The 19,540-nt window shown below is 43.7% G+C and overlaps 1 protein-coding gene across 1 annotated transcript; it reads right to left on the bottom strand.

Annotated features, from left to right (window-relative positions):
- Positions 1-8: 8 nt before the first annotated feature.
- On the bottom strand, positions 9-2,337 carry FZD1 (frizzled class receptor 1). Its single transcript, XM_058803410.1, has one exon. The coding sequence runs from the start codon at positions 2,095-2,097 to the stop codon at positions 346-348; it is 1,752 nt and encodes a 583-aa protein (XP_058659393.1). The 5' UTR covers positions 2,098-2,337; the 3' UTR covers positions 9-345.
- Between the last annotated feature and the right edge of the window lie 17,203 nt (positions 2,338-19,540).

Here is a 19,540-nt window from a genome sequence, read left to right as displayed (position 1 = left end):
AACGGGTTAGAAGTGTCCTAAATAATTAAAAAAAAAAAAAAAGTGAGTTTTTTTGTAATTTAAATACAAATATACTTACAAAATCTTACAGAGGCTATTTACATCCCTCTCCCCCAACCTGACAGTGCGTTCAGCTCCTACAGGAGACAGCCCGAGCAGCACGGGGCGGGCAGAGCCCGGAGATCCCAGCACTGGGGTCCCCCTAGCTCGTCCTCCAATCCCCGCCGCCTGCGGAAGCCACTCGCAGTCCCAAAAGTTTGCCCAGGCTGGATAAGGAGCTGCTTCCCGAGGCAGAGCCTCAGTCCTCCGCCTGCCCGCATCTCCCTAGCCTGGCAAGCAGAGGTCTCAGACCGTGGTCTCGCCCTGCTTGCTGTTGGTGAGCCTGGTGTAAAACTTCCTCCAGGAGTTCAGGGTTTTCCCAGACCAGATCCAGAAGCCCGAGGTGATGCCCACGATTAAGGTCATGAGATACTTGATCATGAAGACAGTGAAGTCGGGGCTCATGGGCGGGTGGTGGCCGCTGTGGTTGTTGGGGCAGGGAATGGCATAACTCTTACAGCTCTGCGTGACCCAGCTCCTCTCCCACTGTTCCCTAAAAGCTTGCTCGTAAAAATAGCAGGCAATGACGATGGTGGCCGGCACCGTGTAGAGGACGCTGAAGATGCCTATCCTCACCATGAGCTTCTCCAGCTTTTCTGTCTTGGTGCCGTCATGCTTCATGATGGTCCGGATCCTGAAGAGGGACACAAAGCCAGCCAGCAGGAAAGAGGTACCGATGAACAGGTAGACGAACAAGGGGGCCAGCACGAAGCCCCTCAGGGCATCCACGTTGTTGATGCCCACAAAGCAGACGCCGCTGAGGACGTCGCCATCCACTTGTCCCAGGGCAAGGATGGTGATGGTCTTGATGGCCGGCACGGCCCAGGCGGCCAGATGAAAGTACTGGGAGTTGGCCTCAATGGCCTCATGGCCCCACTTCATGCCAGCAGCAAGGAACCAGGTAAGGGAGAGAATGACCCACCAGATGGAGCTGGCCATGCCAAAGAAGTAGAGCATCATGAAGAGGATGGTGCAGCCCTCCCGCTTCGTGCCCTGCGCCACTGTGCGGGAGCCGTCCTCGGCAAAGCGCTCGTTGCAGACCACCCTCTCCTCCAGGAGGAAGCCGGCGATGTAGGCCACGGCCACCGCCGTGTAGCAGCCCGAGAGGAAGATGATGGGCCGCTCGGGGTAGCTGAATCGCTTCATGTCCACCAAGTAGGTGAGGACGGTGAAGAGGGTAGAGGCACAGCAGAGCACGGACCAGATGCCGATCCAGGTGCGGGAGAAGCGCAGCTCCTCGGGCCCGAAGTACATGAGCCCGTAGAGGCGGCCGGGCTCGCAGGGCGCCCCGCAGTCCTTCTCTCCCAGGAAGCGGTAGTTGAGGTACGAGGGCACCTTCAGCGCCCGCGGGCAGGTGAAGCGCCCGCGGGGCTCGCCGGGCCCCGGGCCCCCGGCGCCGCCGCCCCCGCGGTGCGGGTTGCTGGTCCAGCTCTCGGGGCGCAGGGCGGGCGTGGGGGTGCCGCGCTCGGAGGCGTTCTGCCCCACGCAGAGCTCGCCAGCCCCGTGCACCGGGAACTTTTCGCAGCGCAGCGTGTCGGGCCACTGGAAGCCGAACTTGTTCATGAGGGCCTCGCAGCCCTGGCGGGCCCGCTCGCAGAGGGAGCGGCAGGGCGGCAGGGCCTGCTCCAGCACGGTGCACACCGGCGCGTACATGGAGCACAGGAAGAACTTGAGCTCGGCCGAGCACTGCACCTTCACCAGCGGGTAGAACTGGTGCACCTCCAGCCCCGCGTCCTCCTGGTTGGTGTGGCCCAGCAGGTTGGGCATGATGGTCTGGTTGTAGGCGATGTCAGTGCAGAGAGGGATGGAGATGGGCTGGCAGTAGCCGTGGTCAGGGATGGAGATGCCCCGCTCGCCGTTGTACTGCGACGCCGGCAGCTGCCCCCCGGCCGGGAGCGCCGCCGCCCACAGCAGCACCAGCAGCAGCGGCAGCCGCGGGCACCGGCCGCTGCCAACTTCCCCGCCGCCGCTCACCGCCGGCCCGCGCCGCTCGGCCATGCTCAGTCGGTGCCGCCTGCCCTGCCGGGCTCCCGCCGCCCCGCCGCCGCCGCCGCCGCCGCTGCTCCTCCCGGCCCGAACTTGCGACTCATGAAGGGAGCGGCGGGCAGGGACGGGGCAGCCCCGGCCGCCACTCACGCGGCCGCGGAGCGCAGCGCGCAGCTCTGCCCGCACCGGCGGCAGCGTCCTCCGCGCCTCCGACTAGGGCCGCCGCCGCCGCCTCCGCCGCCGCCGCCTGACCATTTGTGCCGGCCCCTCGAGCCCGCGCCCCTCGCCTCGCCGCGCCGCGCTCCCTCCGACCGGTTTCCAGGCGCCCCGCAGTCTGCTTCACCGGAGGGAGGAGCCTTGAAACCGACGCCGAACTTTCCTGCGTAAGGGACCGTCTCCCAACGCCTCAGCCGGGGGCGGGCGCAGGCGGGCCCGGGGCTGCCCCGCGCCGCGCACAAAGGCGGCGGGGGCGGCGCTGGGGAAGGGGCCCCGCCGCGGGGCGGTGATCGAGGGGACGGGGCTGTGCCGCTCGGTCGGCAGCGCGCCGGTCCCGCTGTCCCGGGGCTGGTTTTGGATTCCCCGCTGATGACGATTGTTGGAGCTGCTGAGCGGCGCACCCGGACTGGGCCGGAGCCCGTCATCCCCGGTGCCCCTCGGCGTGCAAGCGGCCGGGCTAATCCCGGCCGGGGAATCGATGTTTGGCACGCAGCAAAGGGCAGGATTGCAGCAGGGATCCGCGGCAGTGCTCCGTCCCTGAAGGCACAGACCGCGATGTCGCACATGGCACGCACGGTGACACTGGAGTGGCTGAAACTCGCCTTTCCCCAGAGACACAAAGTAACTCGCTAGCGAGCTATTGCCAGCGTGTTATCTGCGCCTTCCTCGCAGCGCGTCCGCAGCAGCAGCCCGACACACGAAAATAATCCCAATAGGGCTTTCCCATTTCCCTTCCTCCCTCTGCGTAGTGGGCAACTATTCCAGTGTGACTGAAGTCGAATGCAGTGTAACTTGCAATACCTCCCGTCAGGGTTTTTGGAAAATTCTTGCTGTATTATTTGGGAGGGGGTGAATTGGCATACAGTGACCGCCAGCAGTAGCCATTTTTATATGCCTGAAGCCCCATTGCACAAACAGAATGGAGGTCCTGTTGGCTCTCCCGAAATGCATCGCCCAGAAAAACGATGAAGGCTGAATAGGGGATTTACTGTACTCATTGGAACTGAATAAGAATAATAAAGTGTGCTCCTGGAGAGAGGAACCCTGCCCTGTTCTCCAGACATTCAGTAATTAAGGCTCTCTGTCGTGTGTGCAAATGTTTTCATGTTTGCCTGAAGGTTCACTCTACCATTCGGAGCTGAACCAGGCATGGAACTTCTCTCACCAGCTGTCTTCCTTCTCTGCAGCATGCTCCCACCCTTTCCCCCTTACACGCTAATTGAACTCCAAAAATCCATTAGTAGTTAAGACAGCTCCAGCATTTATTTCTAGCTGTCAGAGGTGGCAAGGGTTAATAAAAGACATCGTATTTCTTGGATAGCTACAGATAAAATTTGGACCCTGCTATTTAGGCCACTTTCTTTCTCCCAGCAGAACTGTCCCACATTCAAACTAATTAATAGCAAAATCTGTGCTGTGTAACAACTGCAGGAGTGGGATCATGTTTAGAAATTGCACATCCTTAAAAATGTCGATTGCTGATGTCCTTGTTTACTGAGGTTCATTGAGTTCTGTCAAGAACTCTCTTTTCAGAGGACCATAGTTCAAAAATTATATGCACAAATACCTTTTTCCATCTTCTGCTGAACAGTTTGATTCCTTAAATGTTGTATTTATAGTTTGAAGCTACAGATTTTTCAGATCTACATCAGTAATTAAAATTATTTGCTTCTTTCTAGCACAAAAGCTATTTATATTCAGCCCTAAATAGCAGTATTGTTTTTCTGTTCATCCTAAAAAGACTGAACACTGGATCTTGAGATCAGAATAAGTATTATCCATGCTCTTTCTCATAGACACACTCATTCACAATGAGTGTGAACTTCTGACTGGTCTTGGGTAGCCTCCTTGGCTTTTTGCCTGTCCTCTTTAGACCTGGGGACACATCACACAATCCAGCAGAGGTAATTAAGATGCCCAAGTGCATCATCAGTTGATTTAAATTCTACCTACTGGGGTCTGCATTTGAAATATTAAGGAAACATTTCTCAAACCAAAAAACACCATCTCTAACAACCTAGAAGATTGTTCTAGGAGAAAGACCGGTGTATACAGACAAGGTTTGTACATATACATAATTCATTTTTTCAGAACAACTAGTACAGAAGAAAAACTAGACACGTTTTTGGATTAACAAGCTAAATTTTTTTTGTTTTTTTTTGGTTTTGAAGCAGTAACTATCTAAATGCAGTAATTAGCTAAAAGCTAAACGCAGCTTGAGAAAGACTACTTTAAGTTCAGATGTATCAATAAGACCAGAAAGAAAAAGTTGAAATGGGGTGGAGGTGGTATTGTGGGAAGAAGAACAAGGGTCAAGAGCTGGTAAGTTCAGAAAAGTTTCTAGGACTTGCTCATTTTAACTGTGTAGTGATTTTTCACATAACAGAAGAAAATCCTGTGTGGAAAGAATCTTCCCAGAAGCACTTGTCCTACATTTCAAACACCCCAAACCACAAAACTCATCATTAAAGCATAATCCTTTGTGGCCCAAAACAACAGATCAGTTTAAACCGTGCCTGAGCAAGAAGTGCAAGATGTGTTTTGAGGCCCATGCACTACTACAGCAGTGAACATCCCCTGCCATCAAATCACCAGCACACCCTGGTCTTACATTGATGTTCCAGGGCTGTACTTCATCCAGTGCACAGCTGCATTCCTTGTAGTTCTGCTGCTGAAAACGAGCAGCATGAACTACTGGAGGCCATCTCCATACACCAAACAAACCACTGTGCTGTTTGTGAGGGAGTCTTTCTCACAAAACAGATATTCTCCCACTCCTTTCAGACCTGATCCCTAGGGGAAACTACAGAACTTGGCTCACAGAAGTGCACATAGGTTTCCTAACTCTGCCCGAAACATTGGACTCAGTAGAGATGTTGGTCTGACAGTACATTATCATTTCTACTACTTCAACTTATAATACTGCCCCCTCCCACTTACCCTCTCCAAACACACTGTAAGGTAATTGTCTCTTGTTTCTGCTAAGCTAATAAATGCTATTTTTCCCATCATTAACATCATCAATATCCTCTCTATTCTAAAGCTACCATCTTCTTCCTTTCAGAGCAGGCTTAATTAATAAATATCTTAGGAAATGGTAAGCAATTGCTCTTAACTGAAAGGTGATTTTAACCCACAGAATAGTGTGACCAAAAGTCTGTCTTACTTTCCCACGTATATGTCTTGGCCTACACAAAATATGCAACTTCTTCATGCAAGCCCAGTACTGCATATCATATCCACAGGAAATTATTCCTGTGTGTCTCCCTTGTTCTTTTAATGATTCATTAGGTGTCCGTCATGGGTGACAGTTGGAGAGAGGAGATTGGACTGGATGCCACCTTTGCTCAGGTCAATGTGACAGTAATCTTGTTCTCATGAAGACACATCGTGTATTTTTTAAAGCACAGGCACTCTTTCCCCTTGCCACGGAAAGACAATCTTCCATTCTAAAAGAAACAAAAATTTGGGCATTAAATAATAATAAAGAGAAATTTCAGCTTTTACTTCAAAACAATATGCAGATGTTACTAGGTATAGTAGCCATTAGGGAACTTAGGGCTCTGGTAGGTAGGCAGAGATTTGGCCTCTTACATTCTTTATGTACCAATACTATCCTTAGAGTGCTGGTTTGTGCTTGCTGTACATGTTATGGGAGATGGGGGATTGTCTGGAAAAACAAAAGTCATTATGTAAATCTTTAATTTTGTAAAGAAACAAAGCAAAAAGTCATCACAGGATTTTCTTGTTTTCCTCTATGCGACTGGCAGAAATAGGATAGAGTGAATGCTTCCATTCCACAGCACTTAAGGAAAACTTGTTTCCCTAGAGGAAATTATTCAGCTTTATCTCACAGACCTATGCTACATACAGAGAATCCAAATATAAGGACAAATGTACATGTAGGAAGGCTAATGAGTACCCAAATGAATGAAATGTAAACCAAGATGATAACATAAATTATGTTTGTCCACCAAATTAAAGCAAAAGTTATGTTTAAATAATTAGGTTTTCAGTTGAGTTAAGGTTTCATTATTTAGATGTCATATAAAGGGTTAAAAGTAAGATTGTTATAATTCAGTGGGATAAATTAAAAGTTGATTTTTGCCTCATGGTAAGCATGAATCTTGGCTGATAAGAACACAATATTTTTTGTGTGCAAAGCAATCAGTTCTGTATGGAAAGAAAGGATTTTTGAGATTTGGATAGATAGAGGGATTAAAATCTGTAATCTGTGGTGGGCAGCTATGTGTATACTAAATTAGTGAAGTTTCTTGCGAGTTTCCAAATGAGACAGTATACATTCACATCTCAGGTGGGTCTCATTTCAGCTCTGAGTACTGGCAGTACACATCACATCAAGTCCTCACAATGCACAGACAGGGACACTTGCTGAAAAATCACTGCAAGGATTGTAAAAGCAGTGAAATGAAGGAGAATCAGTACAAAGGTTCTAAATGCAATGCAATGAAGGAGAGATGATAACAGTGTCACACACCCCACATTGTAAGGTGAAACAAGGGTACACCCTTACATTGCCATATTAAAACTACTATATATTTTGGATTATAAAATCCCTAATCCAGATATTACATGCTCCTTTAAGTAAGGTGTTCAACCCTAGAAGTTGACATGGAGGTCTACAAACCAAAATTCTGGAGAGAAGGTACCTGGACAAGTCTCCCAAGCAGATTTAACATTTGCATGGTAAGATACTTCTCAGTTTGCAACATGCCAATGACATAGCCATCTGCCTCAGGACCATGGGCATAGTGCCTCACAGACCTAGTCTTGAGACTAGGATTTTAAATCCTTAAAATTTAAAAGCCTGCCTTCGACATTTCTTGGAACATCTAGAAGACTTTTGGAAGTATGCCTGTGCTGACAAAAATAACAAACACATGCAGCAATTGGCAAAGAAAATCAGTAGGAGCTGAACACAAACCTTAGGGATGGTTCAGTCAGCAGCCAGAACACTTTCTGCAGCAAAGGATCTCAAGGCTCTGCAGCCAAGTGCCCAGAAAGTCACCTCAGTGCAGAGGCAGTTGTTACTAACAAGCATTTGACAAGAGACCAAGTAATTCTCTGACCATTGGGTGGCCCAGGTCAGCTTACCCTCAAATTCATCCCACTTGCCTCTCTATATGCCTTTTCTTAATTGGCTGTATTAGTTTGTAATTGTCAATTTAGGTTAAAAATTGTACTTTTATTTCTATTTGGGGGTTGTGGGAACAAGAGAAATAGAATTTATTCCTGCTGAGTGATACCTATTGTAACATGAAGGTGCTACCAGGTAGCATGGGTGAGCAATTTTTGGCCAGCATTGGTGTAAGTCAGGCCCCCTTTACAAGGATTTTATGTTTTAAAGAGGCATGAGGAGAAGAGGTATGCACAGTCAAAGCAGACTACAAAGAATCTCTTCCTCCCAGTACCCACAGCATTTTTTCCTTTATGCTGTTTATTCAAGATAGATGGAGTATGTGGAGATTTGATTTGGTTTTCTTTTCTGTTCAGAAGAAATGTAGATGATCCCTTGCAAATTAAAGCCGTATGTTGCCTGCCTTCCCTGACATGTTCTGCGCTGGGGTGAGAGGCGCAGGGGCTGCAGCCCGGCTGCTGCTGCCAGAAGTTTTCCGGAGAACAAGAAAAAGTCACAACTCTTAAAAGGGCAATTGCAGATCACAGCTCATTTTGTTCAGAGAATGCGAACATTTTTACTCTCTTTTTATTTCCCTTTCTTGAGCAAGTTCTTCTACAGTTACATACAGTGCCTGAAAACACAGACTCTCTCTTGTTCTTCAAACGCAGAGAGGCTGATTTAAGGGCCTAAGATGGCAATCCTTACTCCCAGGAGCAGACCTGCTGATTTCACAGATACAAGGGAAAGGAGTAGAGCTTCATAAAGCTGTGATGCAAGGAGAAATTATGTGATGAGCTCTTACTTCTGGCCTCATGCTGCTCTTGCTGTGCTTCAAGTACGTTCCTTTTAAAGAAATGACTCCCCATTTCCACTGATGTAAATGAGATTCAGATCATATTTGCTGCATTACTATTTCAAGATACACAAATTGAAAAGATGTGTGTGTGAGGTGCGGAGATAGAGTGGAGGAAAGTTGTTTTTCTATGTCTTTTAGCTGTGTGCGTATTTTCCATTAATGCTATTTAGAGAGTGAGCAGGATGAGATCAGAGCAGGAGTATTTCTCAGCCTGCATCTGCCTTTTTCAGTGGAATGCAGCTTGGTACACGTTAAAGGACAATCTTGACTTTCCCTTTAAAACAAATTTTTGGGCTTTTGCTTTTCTTTGTAAAGATAGCTTTAAATATTTAACCAATGTAAACAGAGGCAGAATGCCCAGCAAGACTGAAAGGAATGTGCCCCAAGGATTTGCTTGTAGACCCTTCTCCCCTAAATACATTCTTCATCATACAGGAGGGGTCAGCTCTATTTTGAAAGAAATTGTTTTTGGAAAATTTAGGCTGTTTGTGTGAAAGGGATTATCTTAAGTATGGACAGGAGTAGTTTTCTAGACCTTCCTCCAATTCTGCAGCTGGCTTTTCTAGTTGGCATTTCCCCTACTCTTTGACCCTGGCTGCAGAGAGACTGCTCAACACTGCAGCACTCCAATATCCCATGTGGAACCCAGAAAAACCATCCTTAGCCCAATCCCATAGTCTTCAAGGAGGAGAAAAAGGAGCACTTCATAAAAATCTCAAGGTTCACTATAGGGAGTGTTACATTCAGGATGATGGAATTTAATTTTCTATTGTCACAGGTTGTCATTCTGTAATGCTCAAATATGCAGGCATAACATTTAGCCCAACTGCAAATTGTCTAAGTCTCTCCTTCCCCAGTATCCCGATCAGAATGTGAACCTATCCCATGACAGTGGGTGCATCTGGACTCTTTGCTTTTGGACCTTGTGGCGTTTCTGTTTTTATGGATGAGTAATAAGATTGTATCATTTTGACTGGATTTGGACTTGTCTATGCAAATCCACACATTTGCCATCTCAGGGATGAAGACTCTAATTCTGTATACTTTCGTCCGGTATTGCTGGCATTAAGAAAAGTGTCTGAGGGTTCCCAGCACTGAAGACCATGAGCATAAGCCATGTCACCTCAGTGTCCCAGTCTTCTGTTCCCCTCAGCTGTCCACATGCTGAATACAGAGCCTATAGAAGTTTGCTTCCTTATCTTAAAGTGTCACACTGGCCTGATCCCAGTCATGTCAGGGATGGCTGCTCTCAGCAGCCACAGCCCACTGCAGCTGTATCCCACTGCAGAAAAACCTCAGCCTTGAACCTGCTCAGCAGGAATGAGCCCATATCCAGGAGACACAGCTACTGCAACATTTGGCTGACTGAATCTCTGACATCCAGAAGATTCTGACATGCTTATGTATTTCTGTATTTTCAGATGAAAACACCTCCTTTTCCCACTTCGACTCTCAGTGGTGGTCACACCATTGCAAACAAGGTTCAGTCATGCCCATCCTTACATATTCTACCTGGAAAGTGAGAGGGACTTCATGGTTATTCTTCAGTTTTTGGAGCTCTTTAATTCATGAGGAAGGATATGCATAAAATATGAACCCTAAATAGAAAGCGTTAGGAAGGGATGGAAAGGGAAAAGACAGGATATCTAGCTTCTGGTTCTTACTTGTTGATATCAATTAATGTTGAAATCATTCTTAAATCTCAGGAAGTACTTTGCTGATGGTGATTCTTTTGGACATTGTCTGTTCCTCTGCCATTTATAATAGCTAGGCAGATATAGTCTAGCTATGAGGATAACTATTAATTAGTTAATGTTTCTGCAAAGCCATTGTGGTTTCTATTTCTTTTTTTTTTTTTTTTTTTTTTTTTTTTACAGCTGTAGAGCTCCCTCCTTCTTTGAATACATCATGACTTTTTAAAAATGCAGACTGTATTAAATATTTACTTAAAAGTCTTCACTGTGCCTACACTTACATTGTTACAAGTACATTTGTGATTGCAATTCCGAGCTGGAAGTCTGGGTTCTCCTTTTAGAGAAAGGGTTAGGAGCAGCTCATCCTAAACTTTGTCCACACTGTTGCTATAGCAAGCAAAAGCATCCACCAAACTGGTTTGGGAGGCACTTTTCCTTCCTTCTCACAAGTAATGTATTTGTGACTTCATAGTGGCAGCCAGCCTGCCATAGAAATTAGGCTGCCATGAAACCACAGCCTTGAACTCACATCTCTGGGATATGTCAGCATTGCTTGAACATTAAAATAATGTGACAGAACAATGTTCCCACATATTGTGTTCAATAGAAGCAAGCTTAAAGATGCTTCAAAACATAGCAAGCCTAATTGTGAGCCAATGTAGTGCTCTGAGTACCAAGGACAGGCACTAATTGGTTTTTGCCATGTCTGCTATGCCATTTTTAATACCTTTTTTTGTTTTTTTTAAATTCACAATGCATAGCACTAGGGATATGAGACTTAAAGGCTTGTCTTAGTTGGGGAAAAAGAATGCCAATATTAAACTAATCCCTTGTGTAGACACTCTTATTTCAGTTTAAAAGTGCCTTTCATGGCATTAGCAAGTTGATTCCTTGCTGACATAAGCTTAATCAATATGAGGCACTCAGCCTGATATAAATTTATCTCTATGATGGGGTTGCACCAATTTTTCTATGTTGTGCCTTTGAAAAACCATTTAGTTAAATCAGTTGTTTCTTCAAACTGGCAAGTTCTCACTCACTGAAGATTTGCAGTACAACAGTACAGCCAGCTGAAAAATGGATCACTTCAGTAAAATGAAAAGAACTTTTTGCCTTTGTATGGTGCTATCCATTAAAGCTCTGAAAGCTGCAAATATCAATAAACTTAGAGCACCTTTGCATCTATGTTCTTAATCCCCGTTTTCTAAATGCAGGAACTTAAATGCAGAGAAATTAAATGCATTTCCAAGGTCAAAAAAAGAGTATGTGGTAAAGTGGTTGCAGAATGAGACCAATGACTTTGAATATCCCTGGTCTCAGCATCTTTCAGACACCTTACGTGTAAGAAGTACTTGCATCTGTGCTTTCTGGTAATCAGCCCTTTAGAATCAGATTGCCAGGGCTGGATGATGTATCTGAGAATAACTAGTCTGTAATCTCTCATTTGAGTTTTGTAAATAGAAGACTGACTTCTTCTTGAATGAAAATCCCCCCTTGTAATTTTATCACCACCTTACTAAATATTTAATTCTAGTGGTATCCTCCTTTAGCTATAAACATAGACATTCTAATCTCAAATTCTGAGGCAAAACAGATATTCTACCACTTGTTATGGCTACACCAAATGTATTTTTTCAGATTAAACATTTCAAATCTTATGCTGCAAGCAGAGCTTTTTAAGCTAGGAAGAGAATCACAATGACAGTATTGATGCAATACTATCACCCATTTCTGGAAAAGTGATTGTGGACCAAACAACCACTCTGTCTGCTCTGTGTTAAAACTAGGATATTAGCTTGAAGACCTGTAAGTGATGGGTCTGGTCACAAACAAAACCACACATTAGCTCTGCTGGAAAAAAATGACAATGTCAGGTCAGATGAGCTTGAATCGACCTCAGATCAGGCAGAGGTTCAGATGGAGCAAGTAAATGCTATGGTATGACTGATTGAAAGGTAACTGCATGTAAAATAGAGCACAGCTGGTGTTTTCACCATGGAGTGCTTGCTCACTCTGTTTTTGAGTGATGGTACTAAAAGTTACTGAAACTTGACACACAGTGAAAATGCTTTTTAAAGCCTGAAAAAACCATTTCCATCCTTTGTCATATATCTCAGGTTTACACCCTGAATTCTATGATCTGGAATTCAGTTATACCAGTGATTTGCCAAAAGCAGGGATACTTACAACATGTTAAGCTACGAAGACCATAATTGTGCAATACAAATTCTGTCTAAATTACTGCAATTAAAAATAGAAACTTGAGGCAGAAGCACTTTAAAAATATTTGCAGACCTATCAAAAGTCTTTCTGTGCTCCTATTCCCAGAGTACCTGGGCACCTCAGCACCTCAAAATCTCTAATGTGCTTGTTGTAAAAGATAAAAGTACTGCTTTGTCTTTGTTTTGGAGAAGGAAATCTAAGGCAGAGAGATTAAAATGACCTGTTCAAAGTCAGGTAAGAAATCTGTGATAGGAAAGGGAATTTAACCTAAAGCTGGCACACACATTCTTTTTTCCTGAGGCCTGTTTTTCCTGGAAAGCTTTGGGGGAATCACAGTTGTTTTAAGCCCCCTGAGGGAGGTGGTCCCACACCGTACCCACTCCTGCTGCTTCTCCCACAGAGGCACCTGCAGGGCAGTGGAGAGAAGCAGAGCAATGTGCTGGCCCAGCTGAGGAAAGCTAACCAGCAAAGCCCACTGTAGCTCCAGTTGCAGCAATTCCCTTCTCCAGCCCTTGGCATGGCTGCAGGGGTGCTAGTGCCAGCAGAGGAGAGGAGGGAATGGTTCCTGTCAGCAACAGCCCAGCTTTAATGGGCATGAAGAAATCATGAAACTGCAGCTCAGACTGCACCTTCCCAAAGAAAATTTAATCATTAGTTATTCTGACTTGAAATAAAAAATCTAGTCATAGCTGGACCAGCTACTGAGGTGGCAAATATGGGGAGAAATCTCTGTTGTTTTGGTCCTTCCAGTACTGCAAAGGGAAATTGAGGGGCTTAGGAGTAGAAAAGACCTTGAGTCACCTTGATGTTGACTCTTTCCCTGAAAAGAGGGGCAGCAGGACTTGAGGCCATCATTTAACACCTCCCCTCTGCTATGTATGTTGACAACAGATTTATTTAACACCACAGTATTAGTCCATTAAGCTATCACCTTAAACTCTCTCATAGCAGCATGCAAATTTCTTAATATCTATTCTCTTACCTGAAAAGCAATCAAGATGAGAAATGATATTTATATATTTACTTAACTTGATTCATCACCAGTTTCCTCTCCCTGCCTCCCTTTTATGCTCTAACTAACATTTCAGCATGCCATTGTCAATAGTAATTTAAATTAGGCATCAGACCATGCAAGCAGCTCACATGTTATCAGCTAATACGAAGGGAAACTCCAAGGTCAGTGGTGTACAGTCTCTACCAGTGTGGGTTAGAGAGCACTGTTTTTGAAGGGGCTGTACCCCTCTGTTGCTGTGAGGAGACAGCTGCCTGCCACTGAAAAACCCTGGACTGGACATAAGGACTGAAATGAATTAACCAGATAACCTGTGCTACATCTACTATGAAGGGTATCTCCCAGTGCCACTACTCACACAGCAGAGCAGCTCTTCATGGGAGAAGGAACAGCCCTTGGTAAAGATGAAATGTTGTAAGAGGAGACACAAACTCTGCCCCTTTTATATCGTGGGTAGGAGTCCTAACTGCTTCTCAACAAGCCTAATCAATGAAGTTGAGAACATGCCACTGTGAATGGATGTTTGTCCTATTGTGCAGCAAATCCTCAATGAATACATAAATTAAAAAAGGTCTTGATAAAAGAAATTTGACCAGACACAGTTGGTTGACAATGATGATCATCAACATGAAAACTCAGGTGTAGGCCAAGAATTTGAATCCTCAGGATTCAAATTTAACTACGTTGTAACATATTTGGCGTAACTGTTGGACAAGAACTTAGATATGGAATTGTTCTATTAAAAACAAGGTTGAAAAAACCTAGGAATTTAACTTTGCTGATTAGTGTTGGGTGTTTATTTATCTCAAGCTGGTAAAAGAAGATTTGGCTAGGATTTGAAGTGGAAGTTTCATAGATACACAGCCTTTAGCATGTATCCAAATATTTCACTTGCTCTTCCTTTGGATTGTGTATAGACAATGGCACTTGGGCTGCTTCTGACTGCACATGAAAATGAGATTTCCTTCAGCATGTACTTTACTTTTAAAAGGATTATCTCCCACATTTTTTTCCCGTTCTTCTAGACCTCAACAGTGCAAGAGACTCAGATGATCTTTTAGAAACAAGAAGACAAACCATGGGGAGAGTTATTTACTGCAGCACTTGTAATAACTGCTTTTTGACTAAGGTAAAGCACATGACACCTAAAATCAGCAACAATATCTTGCAGAAGTACCTACAAGCCTAATCCACCAATTCTCTCTGCATGTACATAGTCATTATTTCACTACTTTAGTTTTTTCTTTTAAAAGTCTCCTTCTCTCTTTCCTTAAAGCATTAAAGAACTAAGGAACTCACGATCTCATGCTAACAACTTTTAGCCCTAGGAACATAATCTGCTTTTATATTTTATCAAGATAAATTCCAGACATAATTTGTTTTCCCAGACCCAACTCTTGGCCTGTATTTCTCACAAGCGGATAACCACCCAATAAAAATAAATAAAAATGTCACCCTACCAAATTAATATGTGACATTGCTCATAGCTGACATTGTTCAGAGACCCCTTTTGCATCCACAGGAGACAGCCATGACTTTCTCATTGCTGCTCCCTGACCAGTTCTATGCAGACCATGTAGCCTCTGAGCTCGTTATGCGTAGCTCTCTCATGTTGCTGTAGACTAATGATAAAGAAATTGGGTGTGTGGACATTCCCATTTTGTATGAATCTATCCTATTTTATAACAAGAGTCATTAGAATACAGACTGTTAGTATCCACAGTTACAGCTTATTTCCATGCCATGCTGGAGAAGAGAGAGATCTGAAGTTGAAGGTCAGAGCCTTTAAAGAATGAAGAAATGTCTCCTGCAGGTGTTTGGTTTATAATTGCCCAGGACAGAGCTGCTGCTTCTATGAGCATTGTTGTCACAGTAAAATTCCTAAGAAAAACAGAGTGGTTTTTTTTTTTTGGTTGGTTTGTTAGATTTTTTTGTTCTGGCATCTGTTCACTGTCAGTGGACGCCCACAGCTGTAGCCAGGAGTATGCCTTCACTTCTGGCCTCTGATGTGAACAGCTTTTGCTCCAGCCCTGGGGAGCTGCTGGGCAGACAAAGCAGTGGGGAGCAGGCAGCACCCCAGGTGATAAAATGTCCAGTTTCCAGTCTGATGTATGGGAAATTTTAAAAGCTTTGATGTCTGAAGGCATATGCACTCCAGCAGAGAAAACTTCACATCTCATCTCTCCCTAGCCAAGAGTAGATCTTTTCTATTATATCACAAGCAGCCTGACAACACAACACATAAAAATTGGAGCTATCACCATATCAGATCATGAACCAGCTTTCCTGAATGTTGTTATTAAGGCAATTCTTAAATGAGATAAAATTTGGTAGGTTAATAAGTCTCTTTAGAAGTATGCTAAGTATACCCAAAATAAGGCTCAATGCAATTAATTTGACTAAACAATTCAGAAGAAAATATATTAATGTGAAAAGTATAATGGAGGAATTACCACATGAATTCTCTAATTGCCGAGATTCTAAAACACATAAGGGTATCAGGGACCTGGCAGGCACCAAAATCCATAATTTCCACTATCATATGTTTCTGCAGTAGAAAGTAGAATTAAATAAACACTTTTTCTTTTTTAATTAAAGGAATGTACACTCTTCTAGATAAGTCTTGATAGTGAACCAGAAAGCACAGCTCTGTTCACACATTCAGCTAAGTGCAACCATTCCCTCCAGGGAATGTACTGTGGAACTTGATCCCCTTGGTACTCAGCAGGTAGAATATGCTCTCTTACAGAGCCAGCCCACATTCATCCAGCATGAAGGCAGAATATGTCCTCTCATTTATGCTTCACCTCTTAGTTCTGTGCTCGTGCATGGGGAACATTGGAGTTTGAGCTGCCCTGGTCAGAAGATGCTCAGTTCTGAGCAGGGATAGCAGTACTGTGAGACTGAGCGTGATGGAGCTGTGCTGTGGTTTGGCTCAGAAAGCCTGGCTGTTTCACTGGATCTGGGCAGTTAGGGAGAGCAAGTAGAAGTAGTCAAGGAGAATTAATAAAAACATGGGGATATCTGAAAAGCTCTTGGAATGAACACCTGCCTGGAGTTGTGCATTCTAAAGGCTGCAACTCTGTAGCTGTGTTGTGGTCACATACACAAAAAAAGAACTGCCTGCAGTCCTAGGCATACAAGATTTTACAGTTTCATATCCCTGTTTCCTTTGCATTTTCTACAAGCAAAGAATGAGCAGATTACACAGATCAGCAGCTGCACAGTAACCTGTAATCTGTTATACTCTGGTAGCTGATCTGGGCATGCAGTTTTCCCATTCATTTTCAGTTAGGGTTAGAATCCCTGGGGAGAAAAGAGTGCAGATAGTGCTGTCAGCATTTTAGCTCTGCACATCCAGTGCCATGCTGGCTTGCTTTTTGGAACACCAGCAGAAGGAGAGAAGCAGCAGCTATTGGAGGTTGCAATGGCAGGAAAGGCAATGTATGCAGCAAGCTCTTGTCCAAACAGTTGCTGCTAAACCATGGAGATCCATAGAGCAGACTTGATGACCTATGCTGGCTTTCAGGCTTCATAAAACTGCCTGTGCAACCAAGAATTTTAAATCTGATTGCATAACATGGCATGTTAATGCATATGGGATGGTTTTCGGAAGCAGTGTCCTCTCCCATGAAGATGGAAACTCGGGCTTCAGGGACTACTTTGAAGAAACCAGACTTCAAAAAATAGCATAAATGTGGCTCTAGTAGCTGTGCATACAGCTGTGATAAGCTGGGCCTTGGTCCAATAATCCTGATTGCGCTTTGTTTTATTTTTTTTTAAGTACAAAATATATTTGCATCACTGACTTGAAAGGTCCTGGTAGCTATGTTGATTGATTGTTGTTTCTACTTACTCGCCAACAAAGAAAAGTGAGGAGAACAGCAAAGTAATCAGATGTGGGATAGCTGCACGAACAGAAAGGTCAAGCTGTTGAAAGCTGTCAGTGCAAGTAGCAAAGAGGCCAAAACAGATACATAAAGGAAGACAAGGAGGTTGCAGGTAAGCAGCCAAAGGCAATACCTCTACCAGCTTCAGGGAAAGATCCTGCTCATCCAGCTAACTACAGAGACCTTAGTCACCGGTGGAAAAAATAATCCTGAATACATTTACCAACAGATTAAGGCCCAGAGGAAGCAGATGGCCAGAAATGCTGTGACTTCACAGCAGACACAAGCTTTATTGATCAAATTATCATTCTTGGCAACTGATGGGAGGGGAGTAATAAAAATGGGTTAAAGCTTTTGGAGGAAAACAACTGGCTTGAGTGGATACAATATAGAGAGTGTGGATATATGGAGTTTCAGGTAACTGTAATTATAAAAGGTGTGTGTTAAGACTCCTGTAGTGAAGTAAGAAATGTCAAGCAATTGGGTAAGTCCAAGTCTGATTTAGGAACAGACAAGCTGGAATCACACTCATTTTCAATCATGAAGATGAATGTTGCTGTGAGATGCCTTGGAGGGCATAATTTTGAAAGATCCATAGCAAAGCTTTTCAGTAAATATAAATATGTGATTACTGGCAAGTTTGTCTGGTTTAATGAAAGCATTTTTTGCCATGTTGGAAAATCGGTATTGTAAGCTTGAACTTAAAACTAGTTCCAAGAAGATGAGATGGCTGAATCTTGGAGAAGAAAGAGTACATACTGTGCTGACATGTAACATAAGGGATGTTACAGAGAAGTCTAATCCTACATGTAGTTATATCCACATCAGCATCAGTGGTTCAGTAAAGATGAATTAAAACAGTCATGTACCTTAGTCAGAAATGCTGCACAGTAGGTGATGAGATTATGGATCAATAAGGATAATACATCTACAATCCATATGGGGTTTTTCTCAAATTTATTGTAACTTCATGGACTAAGAACAGTTCCAGTAAAAGAGATAAAATTGTGAAAAGGACTGGAGACAACTCTTTCAAATGTTGCAGTTAGAAATAGAAGACACTTCGAAATATCAGAGACTGAGTTAGGAAATCAAGGCAGGGGATTGACTTTAATGAAAAAGATTATAATGATGATGATACACCAGGCCATATCAATACATAAGGGAAAAAGAAAAAAAAGCATTCAAGGCCTAAAAGCTAATATCATCCCTGAACTGGAAAGATCAGCAATGGCATAGTGTTCCCCAGATCTACAAGGACATGCTACAAAGCCAGAGAAGAAAAGGACCATTTATCTGTTTTGGATTATAATTTAAATGCCTATGTTTTCTACAGCCCTAAAATGTATCTGTCTGGCTGCAGAAATAGGCATAAACAATTATCACCATAGAAAACTTGTAAAAATGCCCCACAAATTCAGAAGTTTTTGCAAACAAAGGAGTCAATGCAGATTCACTTACCTATATATTTAGCACATCTGCACATACAATGCACACATCTGCACAGTAAGAGAGAACAGATAAATCAAATACACAGACACTGCAGAAATATGATGTGCTTGTGAAGACTCAGACACAAGTCTTCACAGGAGACTGTAAGCCAATTCATATTTGAATAATTGAAATGACATCTAATGGAAATTAAATATATACAATAAAATAAATGTGTATTCATCTTTATGACAAAAGTATTAATAATACAAAGATACAATATTGAGATTGTCTAGGAAAACATCTTGTCCTAGAAAATGTAAGAGCTTTGTGTTCAAAGGATTTAGAAAATAAACTCCCTTTCTGTGGATCCCTGCCTGTTGGGATTTGGCATACGAAAGGAAAGAGAATTTCTAAGAAATATCAGGTTTTCTTTGCTGGCGTATATTTACTTTGTTCTGAATGGAAGCAACTTGAGCTCAAAAGGTAAATTTCATTGACTGTAGATTTAACTAAGTGTGAGTTTAGCAGAGAAAGCAAAAGAAATCGAAGGATGTACTAAATATGACTGCATTTTACAGCCTCTTTCTTCTTCTTCTTTTGATAAGCACTTAACAGAAATCTATTCAGTGAAAGCTGCCAATTCTTATTTTTACCATATGTACAGATCGAGGATGTCAGAGGAAATGTGTATGGCAAATTAGGGTGAACTCTGTGGCCTGAATGTTAAATGAGAGGGCAAATTATGCAGGATTTGTCTACCATTTTAGTGCTCTCATTTTTGATGTCTTTGGGCAGGGCACCTTTATAAGACTATCCTGAAGATATTATCATCATGGAATGTTTTGCATAATGGAAAACACAGTCACCTCAGATCTTCTTTTGCATGACAAACCCTTGATTAGAAAAATAATAGGATGGAAATGGAATTTGTGTTTATACAGGCAGGCATCAGAGACAAGGAGAATGGAAGCTGACCTCAATACACTCGAG

The sequence above is a fragment of the Ammospiza caudacuta genome, chromosome 1 (genome assembly GCF_027887145.1).
Source record: "Ammospiza caudacuta isolate bAmmCau1 chromosome 1, bAmmCau1.pri, whole genome shotgun sequence".
Taxonomy (NCBI): Eukaryota; Metazoa; Chordata; class Aves; order Passeriformes; family Passerellidae; genus Ammospiza; species Ammospiza caudacuta.
Note: the sequence above shows the minus strand (reverse complement) of the source record. Positions and strands in the feature narration are given on the sequence as shown.